Genomic DNA, 19,354 nt, shown 5'->3' on the forward strand with positions numbered 1-19,354 from the left:
GCATTCTAACCACTGTACCACCAAGGATCTTTAGTTCATTTAATTGCCTGATGTAGGGAATCTAAGGCTAGAGATGGCTTGTGCTTAAAGATGACCATTAGTAAAAGTCTGAATTATCTGTAGACACAATTCTGCGGTTTTACAGTCCAAGCTTCCATTCGTTGTAATAAGACTTTTCTGTTCCTATAATTGAAATCACTCATTATTAGTTTTGTTTTATTTTATGAGATAAAAGAGATGAGGTTTCCCCTTTGTCTGAGGGCAGTTTTGAAGATTGTCTTTTCTGCCTGCATCTTGATCCACATGTAATCAGCCGATCAGTTTGAGCAGGCTATGATTAATCACCCCTAATACAAAGATTGAGTTCAGACACCTCAATAAGTTATAAAGTTGCTTGTTTGATTATGCTTCAGTGCATTCTATGACTCCAACCATAGTACTTTTTAAACTCTAATTTATGACTTAGTGTTATTCAGCAAACTCAATAAATTGTATTTCATTTTGTAAACTGTGAACATAGCGATGTGTGAATCAAATTAAAACCTTTTATTAAGAACAAATTATCAAGATATGGCTAATATGGTTTCTCTTATATTTTCAATAGTCGGCACCTGCTTTTTTAATATGAATGTGTTTCTGCAGGTCTGCTTCATATATAATAATTCAGAGGAAAAATTAGAGAATTTAAACTGATTTGAGGTCTACACAATTTTCAGGGAGTGTCAAACTTGTGGTGTCATGTTGTCATCACGTGATATATTGTGACTTTTTCCCCTTTGCTAAACCAGAGGTGGGTGTGGCCAGTGTGTGACACATCTGGCCCGCAGGTCGTGAGTTTGACACCCCTGCCCTAGGCAGTCAAACATGCCTTTTTCTGTGGTTTCTATGATTGGGCAGTTGAAGCCCTGCTCCTTTTTCACGTATTCTATCCATTCAATTCTATATAACGACACATGTAAAAACAGGTGATGCCTTGATCACACAGTTGTGGCCACAGCTTCAACATTTTGACCTCTCTCTCTGGAATGATGATTAGGATGATAGCAGACTTAGTGCAAAGAGCTGAAAAATAATAAGCCACCAATTGTATTAAGAAACATTTTATTAACAAAACGGTAAATTCCACTTGCTTAGCATTTCCAATAATGGATAAATTGGCCTTGCAACAATTAAAAAAAATTGTAAATATCTATCACAGAAAGCACTATAAGGTTAAGGGCTTCTGACCTTTTTTTAATAATTTGGGAATGAATAATTTCACATATTCTTTTAGTGTTTTGTTAAAAAAAAGACAACACAATACGGTAATAAAAAAAACCAACCCATAGCCATCTCATCCCAGCAGAATCCTAGGTGTGTTTATGCAGAAGTAGTCCCAATGACTTAAATAGGACCGATCCCTTCCCCCCTAATTATGCATAGGATTGCAGCGTTAGTCAAACAAATTAGATTATTATAGAGATGGTATTAATGAATTTGTTATGCAATTTTGAAAGAAAAGAATAGTGTTTTAACATAGCTACTGCAAACATTTGATAAATGCAAAAACTTCTCGCTCATTATTAAATCACAAAATCAACAAGGAAGAACGGGAGTAACTCCTCAAAAAACAAGTTGAAATATCTTTGCTAGAAGTAGCAATCTCCCATCACTTACCCCTTAAAGTAAGTATGTTAATTGCTTGGGGGAAAAGTTGGGTAACAAAGTGAGTATATGAAGTCACATATGAACCTTGCCATCAGTGAATACCAAAGCTTAAATTCTCTCTCTCTCTCTCCTAATGATGAATATCCATTCTTCACTGATGGCTTTCCAGGTTTCTGCCATTGTTATAATGCAGGATGAACCTATTCCTGCCCTCCCCTCAGCAGAAGGTGGTAGATACAAGGACAGTTGGCCAAATAATTTCAGATTATCTTGAGTGCAACATAGCTTTCAGATAGTCACATGCATCGTCCTTTTTTCTTTCATAAGCCCTTGATAAAAAGCACATTATACAAATCATTTAGCAGTGTTCTACTGTATTTCTAACGTATTGCTCTGTTGAACACCAGTTCCCAGGCTTTTGCCGTAACAGCAGCAAACAGTATACAAGAAAATACAGTGCTTTGTTGATTAAAGCTAATTTTAACTTCCTTTTTCCCTGTCTGTAAAGTGTGAACAATTCTACTGCTCCCAGGAGGCCTTCTAGGATAAGGCGGATTTTCTACTGAACTATCTTTCCATGTAGTGTACTTGTATCTTTCTAAGTAAGATGCTACAGAATGACATATCATTGGGAACCCAGTGCAGCAGTCACTTTGTTGTTGTTAAAAAAAAACACCTTGAAAATCTGTAACGTAAGCATGTGTATGTGTGTGTGTGTGTGTGTGTGTGTGTGTGTGTGTGTGTATATATATATATATATATATATATATATATATATATATATATATATATATATATATATATATATATGTATATATGTATATATATATGTATATATATATATGTATATATATATATGTATATATATACACACCAGAATGTTTGTAATGTTTATACATATATCTTTGCAGAGAATCATTTTTTTTAACCAAACCATTGTACTCATTACCTTAGAAGAAGAAATTCTATTCAAGCTCAGGGTAAGAACTGGGTAACAAATTAAAAGGAGAATCATTCCACATTTGACAAAAGGTGCAACTTTTGTTCTTGTTTTGTACAGTTTATGTTGAGAACATTAGTATTTTCCCCAACTCGGGTTGCTTTAGTGAGAGGAGCTAGAGTACTTTAAAGGGCAGATTTCTGAATTTCTTTACCAACCAGCTCTCTAATGATGTACTACAAATAAAAAGCAAATGATAATAAAGGTTAAGGTGAAAGATATCATGAAATTCAACCTTTCTTCTCAATTCCTGGACAAGTAGCCAGAAAGTTGAAATAGAGTGTAAAGGTCACTTATATCAGCAGTTGTTGGATTTAATGGGGTAGGAAGAGAAAGGAGCTGAAATCACATAATTGTGATCGATCTTGCTAATGTATCATAGGAGAGGATAGACAATTGGAGAAGAAAATTATGAAGTTTATATCTATATATATTTGCTTTCTAAAGTCCACTTCTTTCATACAAACTACTAAAACTGAACTGCAAAAGAAGAGAGGCTGTACAAGTTAAGAAGAAAATTAGCTGACTCTTATATACATTCATACACATCCTGTTTAGTATATTTACTACACTGTAAATTAAAATCAAACCCAGGAAGGAAGGAAAGAAGGAAGGGAGGGAGGGAGGAAGGAAGACAAGAAGGGAATAAAAAGTGTGGCAGTTTCTCATGGCTGTAAAAGTAAACAGAAATGTTGGTTGCTCCAGATGTCATAAAACATTCTATACCTAGCAACACTTAGAACATTGAGTTTACCAAAAATGGTTGAAGAGCAGATATAGTTTGCATTTTCTATACAACAGGCTAGAAAACATCACTTATCACAGTCCAGAAAGCACATATAGATGTGTTTTTAATATAAACATAGGTAATAACATACTAAGCGTGCATGATTTTTTTTATTCCAATGATTGCATCTTTGCCCTCAGTTTAGGATTTGTTGGTAAATGGTGTGTGAAAATAAGCCTTATATTTCATGTATTTCGTTTCTTTGTTTATTGTTATTTTTTTTGAAAATAAGGCCGCTATATTTTTTTTCCTCACAACCAGAAAGGGGCTTTTTTCAAAAATGTTTTCTTCTTCTGTTTTTAAATGTGGTTTATTCAGAAAAGCCAGCACTTTACTTCAAACCCAAGCTCCAATCATTGTTTTGTTGCACCAGTTGGCAAGCTCAGTTTCAACCTTTGCTTCTTGAGGGCTTGTGTCGAATGGCAAAGTCTTGTCAGGTAATCAGGTTGACTTACTCCTCAGGAAAGTGCTAGCACTTTGGCTAAATCCAGACTCATAGGTAGCTTCTTTACTGTGGGTGTGTGCATGATTTCATCTTTTCTTTGTTTCAGTTTGTCACAATTTGTGTTGTGCTGGGTGATGTTTTGGAGTAATACTCTTTGCCTTATGAGTGTGCAGTAGTACCAACATCTTCTTCAGAAACATTCCAGCAACATAAAGATGGCAGAGTAAATGAAAACACTGTGAACGTAAGGGGGTTTACTGACTCCCGTTTCAGAGAAACCAGAGTATGAAATGCTTATTTCATTTTTTGTCATTCCTTGTTTTGTTAAAAAGTCTTTCCTTTCTATTTGCATTCCCCATATTCCTTTCCCCATTTTTTAAACTTTGTATGTGCTTCATAAAAAGTAAAGTAAATAAGTTTTGTTTTATGTCTCAGATAAAATGAAGACTATTTCTATACAATTGTTCTTTCCAGTTGTTGGGATCAGACATAGTACTCCTTATCCTTGTTTTTCTTATTTTTGCTGGAGCTTTTAGAGCTGTTGGGTTGCTTTTCCTTAATCACAGCCCCGTTGGACTGTGCTGAGTTACTGATGTAGTTTCGACTCTCATCAACATGATAGGAGCCTTCATCTCGGTTCCTGTACTTGTACATAGCGTACAGGAGGATGAGAATGCACAGAGCAGCTGCTGCTACGATCCCAACCACCATGCCAGTCGTGCTGCTGGATTCCCGAACCACCTCTTCTGAACTTGGATATCCTCCCCGTCCTGGTTTGGTGGGACTTGCTGTAAGCAGATGATGAAAAAAAAAACATTTATGTAATGCAAAGTAGAAAAATCACCTTAACATTTTCTAACTGTAACTCTATTGCTTTGGAAAGCTGGTTTCATTTTAGGATTCTGGAATCAATCCTGGAAAGTTGGGCAAATCAGTTTTTTCTCCGCCCCACCATTTCCCAAGGAACAATCTGGTTCAGAGAATCAACTTTACATTATGCTGATCTGACTACCTAGAACTTTATAATCTGTTTAGAAAAGGCATTTACTGCAGTTTTTCAAAAACTGCACAGTTTCATTATGCTACTAGAGAACGAATATTAGATTCTGCAAGTCTATTGCGTATGATCTTTGACACTTATTAAAAAAATAAAATCTGAAATCAGTAAAATAACCATTAGAATATGAATGCTTATACAGTACATGTAAAGAAAGCTTTTATTACTGGTGGAAATATAATATATGAGGAATAAATATTCTACCACAGCATGCATGTATGTATGTATGTATGTATGTATGTATGTATGTATATGTATGTATGTATGTATGTATGTATGTATGTATGAATGAATGTATTTAGAAAAAAACACAAGAAAACTAAGAAATGAAAGTGGATAGGAGCAAGAAAAGTGTAAGAATGGCTTGGAAAAGATAAAAAGATGATAAAGAAGAGTGTGCATCACACAGTTTAGGAGGAAAAGAGATGGAAAACCCTTGAAAGAAAGGGCAGACTCAACCAAAGCATTTCCGGTGAAGCAAAGGAGTTCCATCAAAGAAGAAAAGTGTAAGAGAGGAAAAGAAAAGCATAAAAGTGCATATGGGAGAGGAAGAAGAGGGACCAGTGCTAAAAAATGAGCAAGTAAACCAAATAAATGTTGGGGCAAGGGAGGCAACTTTACAATTTAGAAGGTGAAATGCATGGGGAAATTCCCAATATTAGTTTCAGCCCTGAGGAAAGCGACAGCAGGAAAAGTACACAACTGCATCCACTCTGCTACCACTATCACTGTTTCTTCTTTCTCCTCCATTCTTCCATCCTCTCAAATATTCAGCACGAAGAATAGCTACTGTTTTTATTTTAAGTCTCAAAAACTCCCTTGTTCTCTGCTCTTTTTTGTTTTAGATACTTAATGAACATGGGTATTAAAAGTATTTCTTTCCAGTCTAATAAACATTCAGTTCTGACATGCATTTTGCCCTGCACCTGTGCTTTGGCCTGTCCCCCTGTCCTCTCCAGAAGAGATCCACGAGTCTTATTTAAAATGACTTTTGATGCTCAGTAGGATAGTAACAGGTGACAGGGTCCTCCAGATGATACTTTTCTGGAGATGCCATTTATGGATCCCCAACAAGGAGTCAAGATAATTATAAAGAAAGCTTTGGCTGAAGAAGCAGTATGATATCCACTTCAGCTTGGTAAGTTTCCCAACAACATGCTTAGATGATTATCTACCTTAAGTCTACAAAGATTTTTCTCAGGTTTTCTCTTCTAGGATTTTCTAGCCAGCAAACTAAGTTTCCATTTCTGAGTTTAGGATGAACTAAGGTGGTTAGAAACCACATCTTTCTTTTAATTTAATTCTTCATTCTATTCCCAGTATTATGTGGAAATTCATCTGAGCTGGCTATGTCAACAATTGTTTCATAATTCGCTATGACAGGATAACTCTATAGGAACAGCTATAGAAAATGAAAATAGGAGAATTATCATGCCGAATGTGATTCTGGAAATTACTTTCTGTTCAAGGAAGAATGGAACATGCTAAAAAGAGATGATGCTACCTGACAAGCTAAATATCATCTTTTGAATGTAGGCATTTTATGCAAATGCTGTCAATTAGATTTCTATTAATTGGCAGTAAAAAACAACTTTCAAACTTATTTTACAGTAAAATGTTCCAATGAATACCAGGTAAAAGATATAAAACTGAAAATTTTACTTTTCCTTAAAAATAATCTGAAACTGCTGGCATTGTTTCACTTTAAGCAACGTTTCACAATCATCTCGCTCCATCTGTTTCAAGACTACAGAACTACTTAATTAACTTGAAGCTGTTCCAGGCATTGTCAAGAGTAGTAGCTTCTAATATCGGCTGTGGGAAATGGGGTGGAAACTGCAATGAAGACTCTGTTTTGTTTTGTTTTAATTGCCTTAATAAAAAGACAAATAACTTTTTTCAATATTATCAATATTGGTTGTTTTTCACAACAACCTATCCAGTATAAAGAACACGCCAGAAATACTATATGAATGTAATCATGAATTGGACATTTTCATAGGTAAATGCTCTATTCATAACTACAGAATCAAAATAAATTTTTAAAGAGAAGTGAAGAGTTTTTGTAATAGCCACATCTATTGATGGGGGAATGGTTATGGTCAAACCAGTCAATGTGTGAAAAGAACATTGCACCATTGTGATAAGGGCCTCCCTTTTCTATACATACATCGTGGCAATGCATGCCATTTCAAAGGGGCAGAGCAGCTGCAGATGCCCCTACTTGAGTATTACTTTTATCGAAAAGATGGGAAAACATAGTTGCCATAAATAATAAGATACATAATACATAAAGAAGAAACTAGTCTCTTTAGTGCCAGTTATGCCACCTGGAGTTTTTCTTCATGTGTCTGAAATAAACTGTAAATTTTATCAGTTTTTCAACATTCCTGAGAAGCTGTTCTGTGATGTTAGAGCTACTCCAGTGCAGTGGTGGGATACAACTGGTACGGTGCTCTGGAGCCCCCCCCCTCTTCTTACCCCTATTTGAACCGATAAGGGCTTTTACGCGCATGCACAGAGCGTATGATGCCAGAGCGACACTACACCGAGCAGCTGGAGTGCCGTGGGTGGTAAGTACGCATGTGTGCGCTGAGCATGTGCTGCACACGTTCATGTGGTGGACGACGGCACCCATTGCAGCATACTGGTTGCAACGTGATCCGGAACCCACCACTGCTCCAGTGGCACAGTAAGTCTACACTTATATTATCCAACCCATACTCTTGAACGTTTAACTTCAATGAATGCACTATAACTGAAGTAATATGAACCTTGTTGCAGCCATTAAACTGTCAAGCAAGTCTGAATCAGACTTTGATTAAATTTGCTCACAGGATGCTCACAAAACATCTGTTTAAAAACAGCAGTCTACTTTGGTCTTCTACTTGATTTAACTGTTACAGCCTTTCCTGAGAAATAGGAAACATTGCAATTGATAATTATTTTGTAATTTGGGTGATAGGACATGTTTGCAAAATAATTTTCATAGTTTCCTGAATGCAAACATATTTTCAGGCCGTTAAAACTTATTCCTTAAAAAGGATTGCTAATAGCTTCCTGACAGCAATTCAATGAGCACTGCCTGCCAACATATCTTTATTACTCTGGGGGAGGGGGGGAACACTATTTAAAAGACTGCTTTGTTGTATGTTGAAAAGAAACCAAAATAATATCAGTACCTTATTATTGTCCAAGCAATGGCAGATGAAAAACTGGTAACTAGTCCAGTTCTATAGATTTAAGATGATAAAATGAACAGCTTGGAAAGAATCTCTTGTGATTGTGTTAGAAAGGAACACCTGCAAGTACTAAAGCTATTTGTTTGGCTGTGTGGATGGTTTGGCTGAGGGTAAGTGGAAAATCATACAATTTAGTTTCTGAGAGTGGAATGGAAATACTATTAAACAGGCATTCTGTCTATAATGCACTATTTTGCATATTATCAGTGAGATGGGTATGCTGCACTTGTTTTCATTCAGTATTCTCTCTCCGCTCCCCACTATTATGCAACCTACTGAATTATATTGTAGACCTTATTGGGCGGGATTGATTTTGTATTCCTGTTTGTATTTCTGTAGCCATGAAATAACTTATGCAGAACAGTCACACTTGTTTAGACTTTTCCTCTACATATTACAGGCTTATTATAATTCTTGGCAGTTCTTTCAGGAGAAAAAAAAAGACTATTGCCAATGTCCATTGTTCATTAATGCTGTGAAAAGAAAATGGGAATTGCAGATTCCTGGAGTGTTTGAGAATTGAGATTAGCAAAAGCTTTTATTAACAAAAATACAGTTTAAGACCTTTTCTTGGTTCATATTCATGCTTTTGCATATATCAAATGGAAAAGGGGGATTAGAAAATTATTCACAAGATTACATACATTTTCTCTGCCTATTTACTCATCAACTTTTTACATGGGGGTATGAGTGAAATTGCTTATTAGTATAGTCTCTGGTAGGCTTTCAATCTGGAAGCAGCTGGAAACCAAAAAGTTTTCTGAGTTTTATCACCTTATCTAAACTTCATTTCATTTGGACAGTTATACTCCAGGATTTCTTAGCATTACGTGTCTGCAATAAATATCCTCTGATGATTTTACTGTTACTGAAATCTTTAAATAGAGTTGGGGCAAAATTATGGTACTAGATAGATTAAAGTTTTATGAAAGGGAATTTACTCTTTATGTTTTTAAAAAAAGGAACTGGGAGTTACAAAATCTCCCCCACCTCTGCCAGGAGGTATAAATGGGCCAGGCCAGCTAATTGGAACAGGTGAGTCTTAAGTTTTTGTCGGAAGGAGCGGAGGTTGGTAGTAGTTCTGATATCGGGGGGGGGGAGGTCATTCCAGAGGGTTGGGCCCATCACAGAGAAGGCTCTACTCCTAGGCGCCGCCCGTTGGCATTGCTTGGTGGACGGCACCCGGAGGAGTCCCTCCCTGTGAGAGCAAATTGGTCGCAGGGATGTATGCGGTAGGATGCAATCCCACAGGTAACTAGGTCCTGTGCCATGGAGCGCTTTGAAGATGGTAATCAACACCTTGAAATGCACCCGAAAAACCACAGGCAGCCAGTGCAGCTCGCGCAGGAGAGGTGTTATGTGGGAGTACCTAGTACTCCCCATGATAGCCCACGCGGCCGCATTCTGAACTAGCTGTAGTCTTCGGGTGCATCTCAAGGGGGGCCCCATGTAGAGAGCATTGCAGTAGTCCAGACGAGACGTCACCAGCGCATGAGTGACTGTGCGTAAGGCGTCCCGGTCCAATAGGGGGCGCAATTGGCGCACCAGGCAAACCTGGTGGAACGCCCCCCTTGCCACGGCTGCCACATGGTCGTCCATCGACAGCCGGGCATCTAGGAGGACGCCCAAATTGCGCGCCCATTCCACAGGGGGCAGTTGCTCGCCCCCTATGGCCAGCGATGGAGTCCACTGGTTGAACCAAGGCACCGGTAACCACAGCCACTCTGTCTTGGAGGGGTTGAGTTTAAGTCTGTTGTCCCCCATCTAAACCCGAACGGCTTCCAAACACTGGGACATCATTTCGACAGCCTCGTTGGGGTGGTTTGGGGTGGAAATGTACAGCTGAGTGTCATCAGCGTACAGATGGTATCCAACCCCAAAACCACGAATGATCTCACCCAGTGGCTTCACATATGTGTTGAACAGAAGGGGCGAGAGGACTGACCCCTGCGGCACCCCACAAGTGAGCAACCTCAGGGTCGACCTCTGCTCCCCTGCCAACACACATTGCGTCCGGTCGGAGAGGTAGGAGCCGAACCACCGTAAAACGGTGCCCCTTACTCCCATCCCCTCCAACCGGCGCAATAGGATACCATGGTCGATGGTATCAAAAGCCGCTGATAGATCTAATAGGACCAGGATAGAGGAACAATCCCTATCTCTGGCCCTCCAGAGATCATCCACCAACGCAACCAAGGCCGTCTCCGTGCTGTGACTGGGTCGGAAACCGGACTGGTGGGGGTCTAGATAATCGGTTTCCTCCAGGTGCCGTGGGAATTGCTGTGCCACCACATTCTCTACAACCTTCGCTAAGAAGGGAAGGTTGGAGACAGGACGATAATTAGCTAGTTCCGTCGGGTCCAGGGAAGGCTTCTTGAGTAAGGGCCTCACCACCGCCTCTTTCAAGGCGGCCGGTAAGGACCCCTTGCCCAATGAAGCGTTCATTAGACCCAGGAGCCAGCCTCGTGTCACCTCCCAGGATGCCAGTACCAGCCAGGAGGGGCACGGGTCCAATAAACATGTATTGTATTGTATTGTATTGTATTGTATTGTATTGTATTGTATTGTATTGTATTGAAATGTATTGTATTGTATAAATAGGAAAGACCTGGAGTACAAGACAACACTAAGGCACTGATCATAGCGGCATAAGAACAGGCACTAAGTGCCAGATGCATAGAAGCAAGAGTCTACCTTACAGTCTACCTTACAGACAGGACACAAGGTGGAGACTATGCAGAGAGGGCATGAAAACCCCTGGAACACCTTTGAGATGAACACCTTGGAATGGTGTGGGAGTAGGAATGGATTTCCAGAGGACAAAAAAAATTGCGGACTACAGAAAGCAGGATCACTACTCAGGTGACCTTGAGGACACAGATAAACTTCCAAGTGCTTCAAGGACCCTCTAAAAGGATTCAGGTTACCAGCTGTCTGCAAAGGATATCAATCCTTCCATTGTCCTCTGTCCTGTCAGAGCTGAAGAAGCTTTTTGGATGAGAAGCGAAACGTCTTCATAAGAAAAAAACAAAAAGTCCAGTTGCCTCCTGGATGACTGAGAATCTCTACAGAGTTTTGACTATGCAGAGAGGCCTCAGAGACAATTCCACACATAGTGAACACATAGTTCATTTCATTGAAAAGTATATTTAAAACGCACAATCTGCAAAAATGCCTAGTAGGAATGATCTCTTTCCATCTACAGCAACTTGCTGTGTGGAAAGAAGAGAAAGACTGTCAAGAAGGGAAAGAGAAAAGAGAGAGAGAGAAGAATAGGAATGAAATACTGTAACTGATGGCTCCAACTCTTTTTAGCTCTCTCTCAGCTCCAGATTGTTTTAGTTCTGCTATCCCTAAGGGAATATAGACCTCAGCAAAAAATTGCTGCTTACTTCAGCTTTAGGTTTATTGTATATATAAGTAACAGAGAGAAGGAGGGGAAAATGCAGTTGAAGTAATACAATGAAAGTTTAACCCAAGAAAAACTGAATTTACTATACTTTTTTCTGGAGTTAATCCACTAGTAAAACATTTAGTTGTGAAGATTTTTTGAATTTCCTGATATTCCTAAGAAATTAAGCTTTCTGTTGGATTCCTAATAAAAGAAGTATCTTAAAATACCACATTGTGTTTACTTTGGAAATTAGAAACATATATTCAAACATATTAATTTGTTGTAATGGAATGAATTTACAGAGAGGCAGATTCCAATTGAGTGGTTTTTTTTAATCTATAGGAAGAGTATTTGGTACCTGAATTATTTATGGAGGTGGATGTCTCCCCTTTTTTTGGAGGTTATTAAGAAAAGAATTCATAGAACATGGCAATGAGGGATCAACTAGATTCCTTGAACTGAACAAGAGTTGGCATCAGTGACCTTTCCAATTCTATGATTCTAGAATGTGGAAATAACTTTCTGCTACTGTTTTTAAAAAAATCTTGACTAGATAGATTAAAAATCTGCTCTAATATATAGTCTATCATATGGAGATTTGATGCTATCTATGGGAAGAAGCTGGCATACACTTCAAATAGCTTTGAAAATTCAACCTGTCAACATGTTTGATTATCTATAAATGAATACTTTGTTATTATTTAGAAAATACTGGAGGAATAGCAATAGCACTTAGACTTATATACCGCTCCATAGGGCTTTACAGCACTTTCTGAGTAGTTTACAATGCCAGCATTTTTCCCTCAACACTTAGGTCCTCCTTTTTACCGACTTTGGAAGGATGGAAGGCTAAGTCAACCTTGAGCCCTGTTGGGATCGAACCCCTGGCTGTGGGCAGAGTCAGCCTGTAATACTTCATTCTAAACACTGTGCCATCAGGAATCTCAGACTCACATTTTTTTGAAGATCTTATAATAGTTATCTTTATAAATAATCAGCAGGAATTAAAAGGTCACTGTTGAATGCATAATGAATTCAATTCATAAAGGAAACAAAAATGTACACATATCAGTCTGGTTTTATCATGTCTATCAAATAAGAAAAGTGAACATGTCAGAAATAAATCTGCAATGGAAAATAATACAATGATATAAAAATGACAGCAGTGTCTCAATCATATCAGGATCAGGAAGAGGAGCTGAGAATTATCTTCATGGGAATGACTTTGGTTGTAGATAAGATAAATTATTTCTAGTCTGCTGATTTACCTTAACCACTTTCCATGCTCAAATACTGGAATATATCCTTATTATTCAAACCCATATTTGAGGAGATGTGCTCAAGGAGCAGGAACTACAGATTTCTTCTCCTTACACACCGAGTACATACAGACAGGAGTGGAAAGTTTGAAATCCAAGAGCAAATAATGGGCATGAGTACGATTGGATTTTTCTCTCTGTAAATACTGTTTGTGTGATATCTTTGTGTATTACAAAGTAAGCTGTGCTTTATATGATTTGGTCACTTTTTATTCTGGCTTTATTTTGATTCAATGTTTCATGCACTGCTTGATTAGTGTCCATTAGTCTCCTTTACATTTTCATTTCCTATATTTCTTGCAAGTCACATCTTTGCATTCATTATTTATTGAAAGGTAGGTGCACAGCAAGCAAAATAAGAGATGACAGACAAGGACTTGCTGGCAGTGACAATCCTGATAGACTATTTCTCCCAGGGACTGATACTATGCCTTGCTTCTAAATAAATAAACAAAATTAATAATTCAGCACAACCTATATTAAATTATAAGTCAGCAAACTATAGAAATATAGATGTGGACCTTTATGTTAACTAAAGTTTTTACTATACATCAAAAACACTTATCCGTAAGCATTCACATCAGATAAATGCCATTATTATCTCAGCATCCATGACAACCTACCACATGAACACAGCTTGTGATGACAACAAAAAGATGAAGAGCTGTGTCCCCCACTCTTACCCCAGCTGCTGCTCTAAAGCAGCATGCCTGTGTTAGGTCTTGAGTCTCTCTCTCTCTCTCCCTCCCTCCCTCCTTCCCTCCCCCTCTCAATGTTCAGTGATTTCTTTGTCATCACTTCTAGATACATGACTTTATAGGAAGGGTACATGATTTTGTTTCCTTCAAATGTATCTATATGCCAGCCAGTTTTTTTTATATATAATGAAAGGCACATGGGCAGGATTGTGTTGTGGCTAATCTTCTAGGGTTCAAATTTCTTCACAGAGGCAAAATATCAGAGCTGAAATATCTTTTAGAAGCACTGTACAGCAACACTAGAAATGCTGCCTCCTCTCAGGAGATATTTTCTCAGAAGGCAACAAGGGGAATCAGCTATGTGTGAAGACATGGAAAAAAAGAAGGGGGGGAGGAGGGATGAAGCAAGTTATTCTAATACAGAAGGAAATAATGATTGGGGATGTTGTTGAAGTCTTTGGAGTTGCTAATAGAGTTCATAACCTTTAACTCAAAAACAAAGTGTTATTCCAAAGTAGGTAGATGAATTGGTTCAACACAGAAGGATAAGTAAATCTTAACTTGTAGAAGACTGAGATTTCACTGAGAATTCTTAACATCTATTTTTAGGACTATATCAACCATATGTAGCTACATTAACTAATACAATATATGATAGTATAATAATACTAATATATGTCAATCGTTTCATCTAGATCAAAGAGAGTTAAATTTGACTCTTAACTCCAATAGGGCAGCATGGTGGCTCAGTGGTTAAAGACACTGGGCTTGTTGGCTGGAAAGCCAGCAGCTGGGTTTGAGACCTGAGTGCCATGTGATGGGGTGAGTTCCTGTCTCACCCCAGCCCCTGCCAACCTACCAGTTTGAAAGCATGCAAATGTGAATATATAAATAGATACCACTTCAGTGGGAAGGTAATAGGGCTCTGTGAATTCTTGTAAGGAAATTGTAATGTATTTCTTGGTCTTTATAAAACAAATCTAATGAAGAATGTGGGGAACCAATCAGTTCGGTGAAGGAATGATCTCAGTTCAACCCATGGAGTTGCTAGAGGGCCAATCAGATGATGGAAAAGTCCATCTGAAGCCCTGGGGAACTGCCTAGGAGATCTACATCCTGACTATAAGGCAGGTTTAGGTGTCACCATGTGTAGCATACCAAAGATCCTGGAACTTTAAAAAAAAGTATAGCCATTGGGATTATGGAGGAAAATGAACATATTTATTTATAAAATTTATATGGCTTCCCAATTCATTCATAGTGACTCCATGTGGTTTACAAAGATAAAACCCCTGTATAAAAACCAATAAACCACCACTTTTTGCTGACAACAATCAGTCCAGCCACTTTATGGATATCACTCTGGAGTCTACTTTGGGATCCTCTATCACTCTGGGGTCCCCACTGGCAGAACCACATCTTCAGGTCTTTTCAAGATTTTTGTGTCAAAGTGGGGGCCAATCTTATCTCTACAGGAATGGTATTATCTCCATGGGAAAAACATATCAAAATTGCTGCACAAAGCAAATGCCTTTCTTGTCTTATTTCTCAATCTTCTTATAATTTTATCTTGTTGCAGATAACGTAACTGTCCCTTTAAAAAGAAGCTCCATGATAAAACCTTAACAATGGAAACAACTGTATATCTTAGAGGTTGTGGTCAGTCACTCATCCATGCACATTGCTGCCAATGCTAGGAATGGGTATTTGTGATTATCAATCTTTTCAAGGATGTATTTCAACCTCCCCTCACCCTCCTCCTAAAATAAGTTGCAAGCAGAGATGGTCAGGTGTAATTTGAATATGGCTGAATTGTTCACCAGGTTATATGGTGTGCTCTATCATCTACCTACATACACAGAAATCTCTCAATAACCATAAACAAATAATACTTATTGGGATTTCATAGTGTGGCTGCAAATCTAATATTTTCAGTTTCACATCTATGACATCTTCCATGGCAAAATGCCTTCTGCTCAGCAGAAATATGTAGTCCAGGCAACCAGAAAGTCTTGTCAGTCATAGATACATTTTTTTTATTTATTTCAGAGGGCCCAAATCTTAAATACTAAAAACCCTGCTTTTTAAATATCTGTTCTACAGAATCCTTAATGAACATATTGCTTAAAATAGTCCAGTGTCATATAATAAATTAGGTGCTCTTGAAGATCTTTTAATAAAAACAACAGAAGGAACCTAAGTAGCCAATATAATTTTCAAAGGAGGAATAATAGAATAAACATTCTAATATATATTGATAGTTATAGGCACTCACTCATGTTTAGGTTTTTCCACCCAAAGGACAATAATCCCTTTAGTAGGAGTCTTTATGTCTCTTTCTTTCTCTCATACATAACAGACACATATACACAGAGAGAATTACGTTGGCAATTCCTATCTGGGACCCAAGAGAATGAATTTTGCTTCATCATCAATACAGGCTGAAATAAAATGTTCTTTCATCACTGCTGCATGCAAAGAATAAAAATAAAAAGGAAGTAATAAAAAAAGTTGACTAACCTAACCCACCTGAGCTCGTCTCACAGGGATCAATGTCCTCATCATCGCTGGGGCATTCAGCTGAGGCCACCAAGATGTCATCTGTAGTCTGCAAATAAATAAGAGAATCCATTGGATCAATCAAACTGCTCCAAGTCGGTCCTCACCTGTCAAGATTCTGCAGGCACAATCATAACTGATCCTAGGAAACTCATAACATTCTGTGAGACCTTTTTTTTTTAATGGTGATGTAAGCTTTTTTTTTAATTTGAGAGCTAACAAAAGATTATGTCACAAGTCCACTGAGACATTCAGCGTTGCTTTCTGTCTCTCTGACCATGACAACATCTTATTCTTGTTTTTCTCTTTTCTGCACCATCTGTTTACAGCTGGAAACCTTTCGCTACTCAACAGCCTTCTGGAAAAAAAATTAACCAAATCTCACTTACATGACTACCTGGTTTCCCCTGACATTATTCTAATCGTTCTTACTCTCTGATAGGAGAGTGTAATAGAATTGACTGCCTCCGCAAATTATTCCTTTTCAGTTCCTTTTTTTAAAAAGCATTATTACTTTCAATAGGCAATATGCTGAGATTCAAAATATCCCTTAAATACTCCCAAGAACTCTTGACACCTTGCACAGATTTTTTTATATGTGCCCTCTGAATACAATTTTTGATTCTGAGTCAGAAAAGAAATCCCCATTTACAAAAGAACATGTGAGAGGAAGCGAGTTTGGTGTAATGATTATTGGTGCTAGACTAGCATCAAGGAGATGACTAATCCTTTATGTATGAAAGCTGACTGAATGACTTTGGGTCAGTCACTCCCTCCCAGACCAAACCCATCAATATTACAAAGTAATTGTTTTGGGACAGATAGGAGGTAGGGATATTATGTATGTCACCTTTAATAACTATGGATAAAGATGGGATATAAATCCAATAATTTCAGTGGTGCTGGTGCTTTTATGGAATGTTGTATAAAACATTTCATTCCTAGGTGTTTGCTATCTAATTACATTGTTGAGGAAACAAACTATGATAGGACAGGGAACAAGGTGAGAGACAAAAATGTCAAGGGAAAACTCACCTTTTGCAGTCATAGATACATTACAGCTTAATTGTTTACATACTTGTTTTCAGTAGTAGTAAAAATCCCACTATGTTTTTAAAAACTCATTCCCAATAACTATCCTAAAAGCTCTTCAAGATGTCGGTGCAGGTTCAGTAGATTCAGATGAGCTCTTTGGCATGTCTATTTTGTATACACCATAATCATACAGAAGACACTTTGCAGTTAGTGTGATGAGACTCTAAAAACAATTCAGAGTAGCAACATTTGGAATACCATCTGGATTTGCAACAACCTAGCCTGTGGAAGGAGTCTGTCCCCTTCTCCAGGAGGTCTTGCTCTCCTTCTCCAAGAAATGAAGGGCTATTAATGATCTCTCATATGAAGAATTGTACTTGGAGAAAATGGTCTTGGAGACTCTTGGGAGCTCAGCCGTATTTAGCTTTAAGGATTAAAAACTGCACTTTGAATTAAATCTGGAGACTTATTAGAAGCCTATACAGGCCTACAAACAGGTGTTATATGTTCTCTTACTCATGAAATGGTTGTTACATTTTACATCAGTTCAATTTCCAAGTGACCTCAAAAGTAATCCTATGAAGAGTGTTTTGCAGCAGCCTAAGCAAGTAGAGATTAGAGCATCAGTTATCCCTCTCAAAGTAGGTCTAAAACTGGCACTCAAGCTGAAAAAAAATGCTCCTGGGGCATACAATAGTAATACAAACCTGGTACTTTAGAGGAACTACCACACAATCCAGAATTCAGATTGCAGCTGATAAAGAACTCCACTGGACAAAGAGTACACCCATCATGCTAAAGTTCAATTTTAACTTGTTTTGTCTCACTTAAACCTCCATAGCATCCAGACATTGGGTCATGATTCCACTGTATCTCCACCCTGGCCTTGAGTGGGTAATGCGGCATGGGTATGATCAGACTATTGATGTTACTGATCTCACCATAAATGGTAGCTTCATGTAAACAATGAAGAGAGCAGGGGGAATGAACCTTGCGGGACATCACACAGATAAGACTTTTTGAGTCCATCATTTCTCATAAGCATTGACAGGAACTATTCACTGAGAAAAAAAGAAGACTCATTCTAAAAGAGTGTTTGACTCCCATACCTTACGGGCAATCCCCCAAATTATAATGGTTGATAATCCTGAAATGCATTCCCTAACTCATGTCCTAAAGCAGTCCTTCACCAGAATGATCAATGCTGTTCCTATCCCATGCATAGGTATTTCTTCCCGGGAGAAAATAGGGAAAGTCTTTCTAACTAGCAACCGCTACTACTGGGTTTTATCAACTTGTGTTCAAACGAGTAATCTGAGAGAAATAAACTAATGGCAAAATACGATAACAGTTTTTGTTAGTTATTTATTTAGTGTATGGCGTGCCATACATGGTCTAGCAACATATATTCCCTATAACTTATAACATTTAACTTAGATTAGTAAAACACAATAAAATATAAATATTTAAAAAGATTCATAACCTGTAAGATATTAGAAGCAGAGAAGAGATAAAAAGTTCGCTGAGATTTGTTATTCATAACATAGTGATAATCCAAGACTAAATGAACTAACAATCTAATTAAGTTCAAGGCTGTTTCACATTTCACCTGTGATATAAAAAGAAGTTGCGGATTTATCTGATTCCTGTTCTACCTTTCTAGCAACCACAGAAAATGAACACTATCCAACTTCATGATATAGCACAGAGTAGCATTTGCTAGGGCTTTAATTTTGTCCTCTTTAATTGGAAGATAAAAGGTGGATGAAAGATCTCTTTGGCAAAAATGAATGCTAGTCATTTTTAGTAGCAACCATGATAAACAGTCATAATTTGCAGGGCAGCTGCTCAGAGAGTTTTCATTAGCAGCAGATTTAAAAGCTCTCTCCTTTCCAGCTCTGTGTAGTAGAATGACCTACAGATTGACAGAATCACAGTGATACATCCATAAATTAAGGTCTCTCTTGGCTGAATGGTCAACATTATGTAGTATTTTTCTTTAATTCAATTAGATTTTTTTTAAAGGGAGTATTTAAAAGCAGGTGTATCACATTGTTTTCCTATGTGGTCTAATATAGACACATTGTCCTAATTTAGATATTACAAAGCAATACAAATTTGCAGTAATTAAAAAATTACATGTTTTTAAATTATTTACAACCACTCTTTCC

The 19,354-nt window shown here is 37.8% G+C and overlaps 1 protein-coding gene across 18 annotated transcripts in view; it reads right to left on the reverse strand.

Moving 5' to 3' along the window:
* Positions 1-2,466: 2,466 nt before the first annotated feature.
* The window catches only part of NRXN1 (neurexin 1), an 898,064-nt gene continuing 881,176 nt past the window's right edge, over positions 2,467-19,354 (reverse strand). For 12 of the 18 annotated variants that reach the window (XM_081941974.1, XM_081941971.1, XM_081941969.1 and 9 more), the window contains 2 exons: positions 16,110-16,197; positions 2,467-4,667 (listed from right to left, as the gene is read on the reverse strand). In XM_081941974.1, coding sequence (XP_081798100.1) covers positions 4,363-4,667; positions 16,110-16,197 — 393 coding nt within the window. In that variant the 3' untranslated portion in view covers positions 2,467-4,362. The remainder of the gene's footprint in view (positions 4,668-16,109; positions 16,198-19,354) is intronic. The other 6 variants (XM_081941958.1, XM_081941972.1, XM_081941973.1 and 3 more) reach the window with 1 other exon arrangement.

This window comes from Natrix helvetica (genome assembly GCF_964273705.1).
Source record: "Natrix helvetica genome assembly, chromosome: 2".
Taxonomy (NCBI): domain Eukaryota; kingdom Metazoa; phylum Chordata; class Lepidosauria; order Squamata; family Natricidae; genus Natrix; species Natrix helvetica.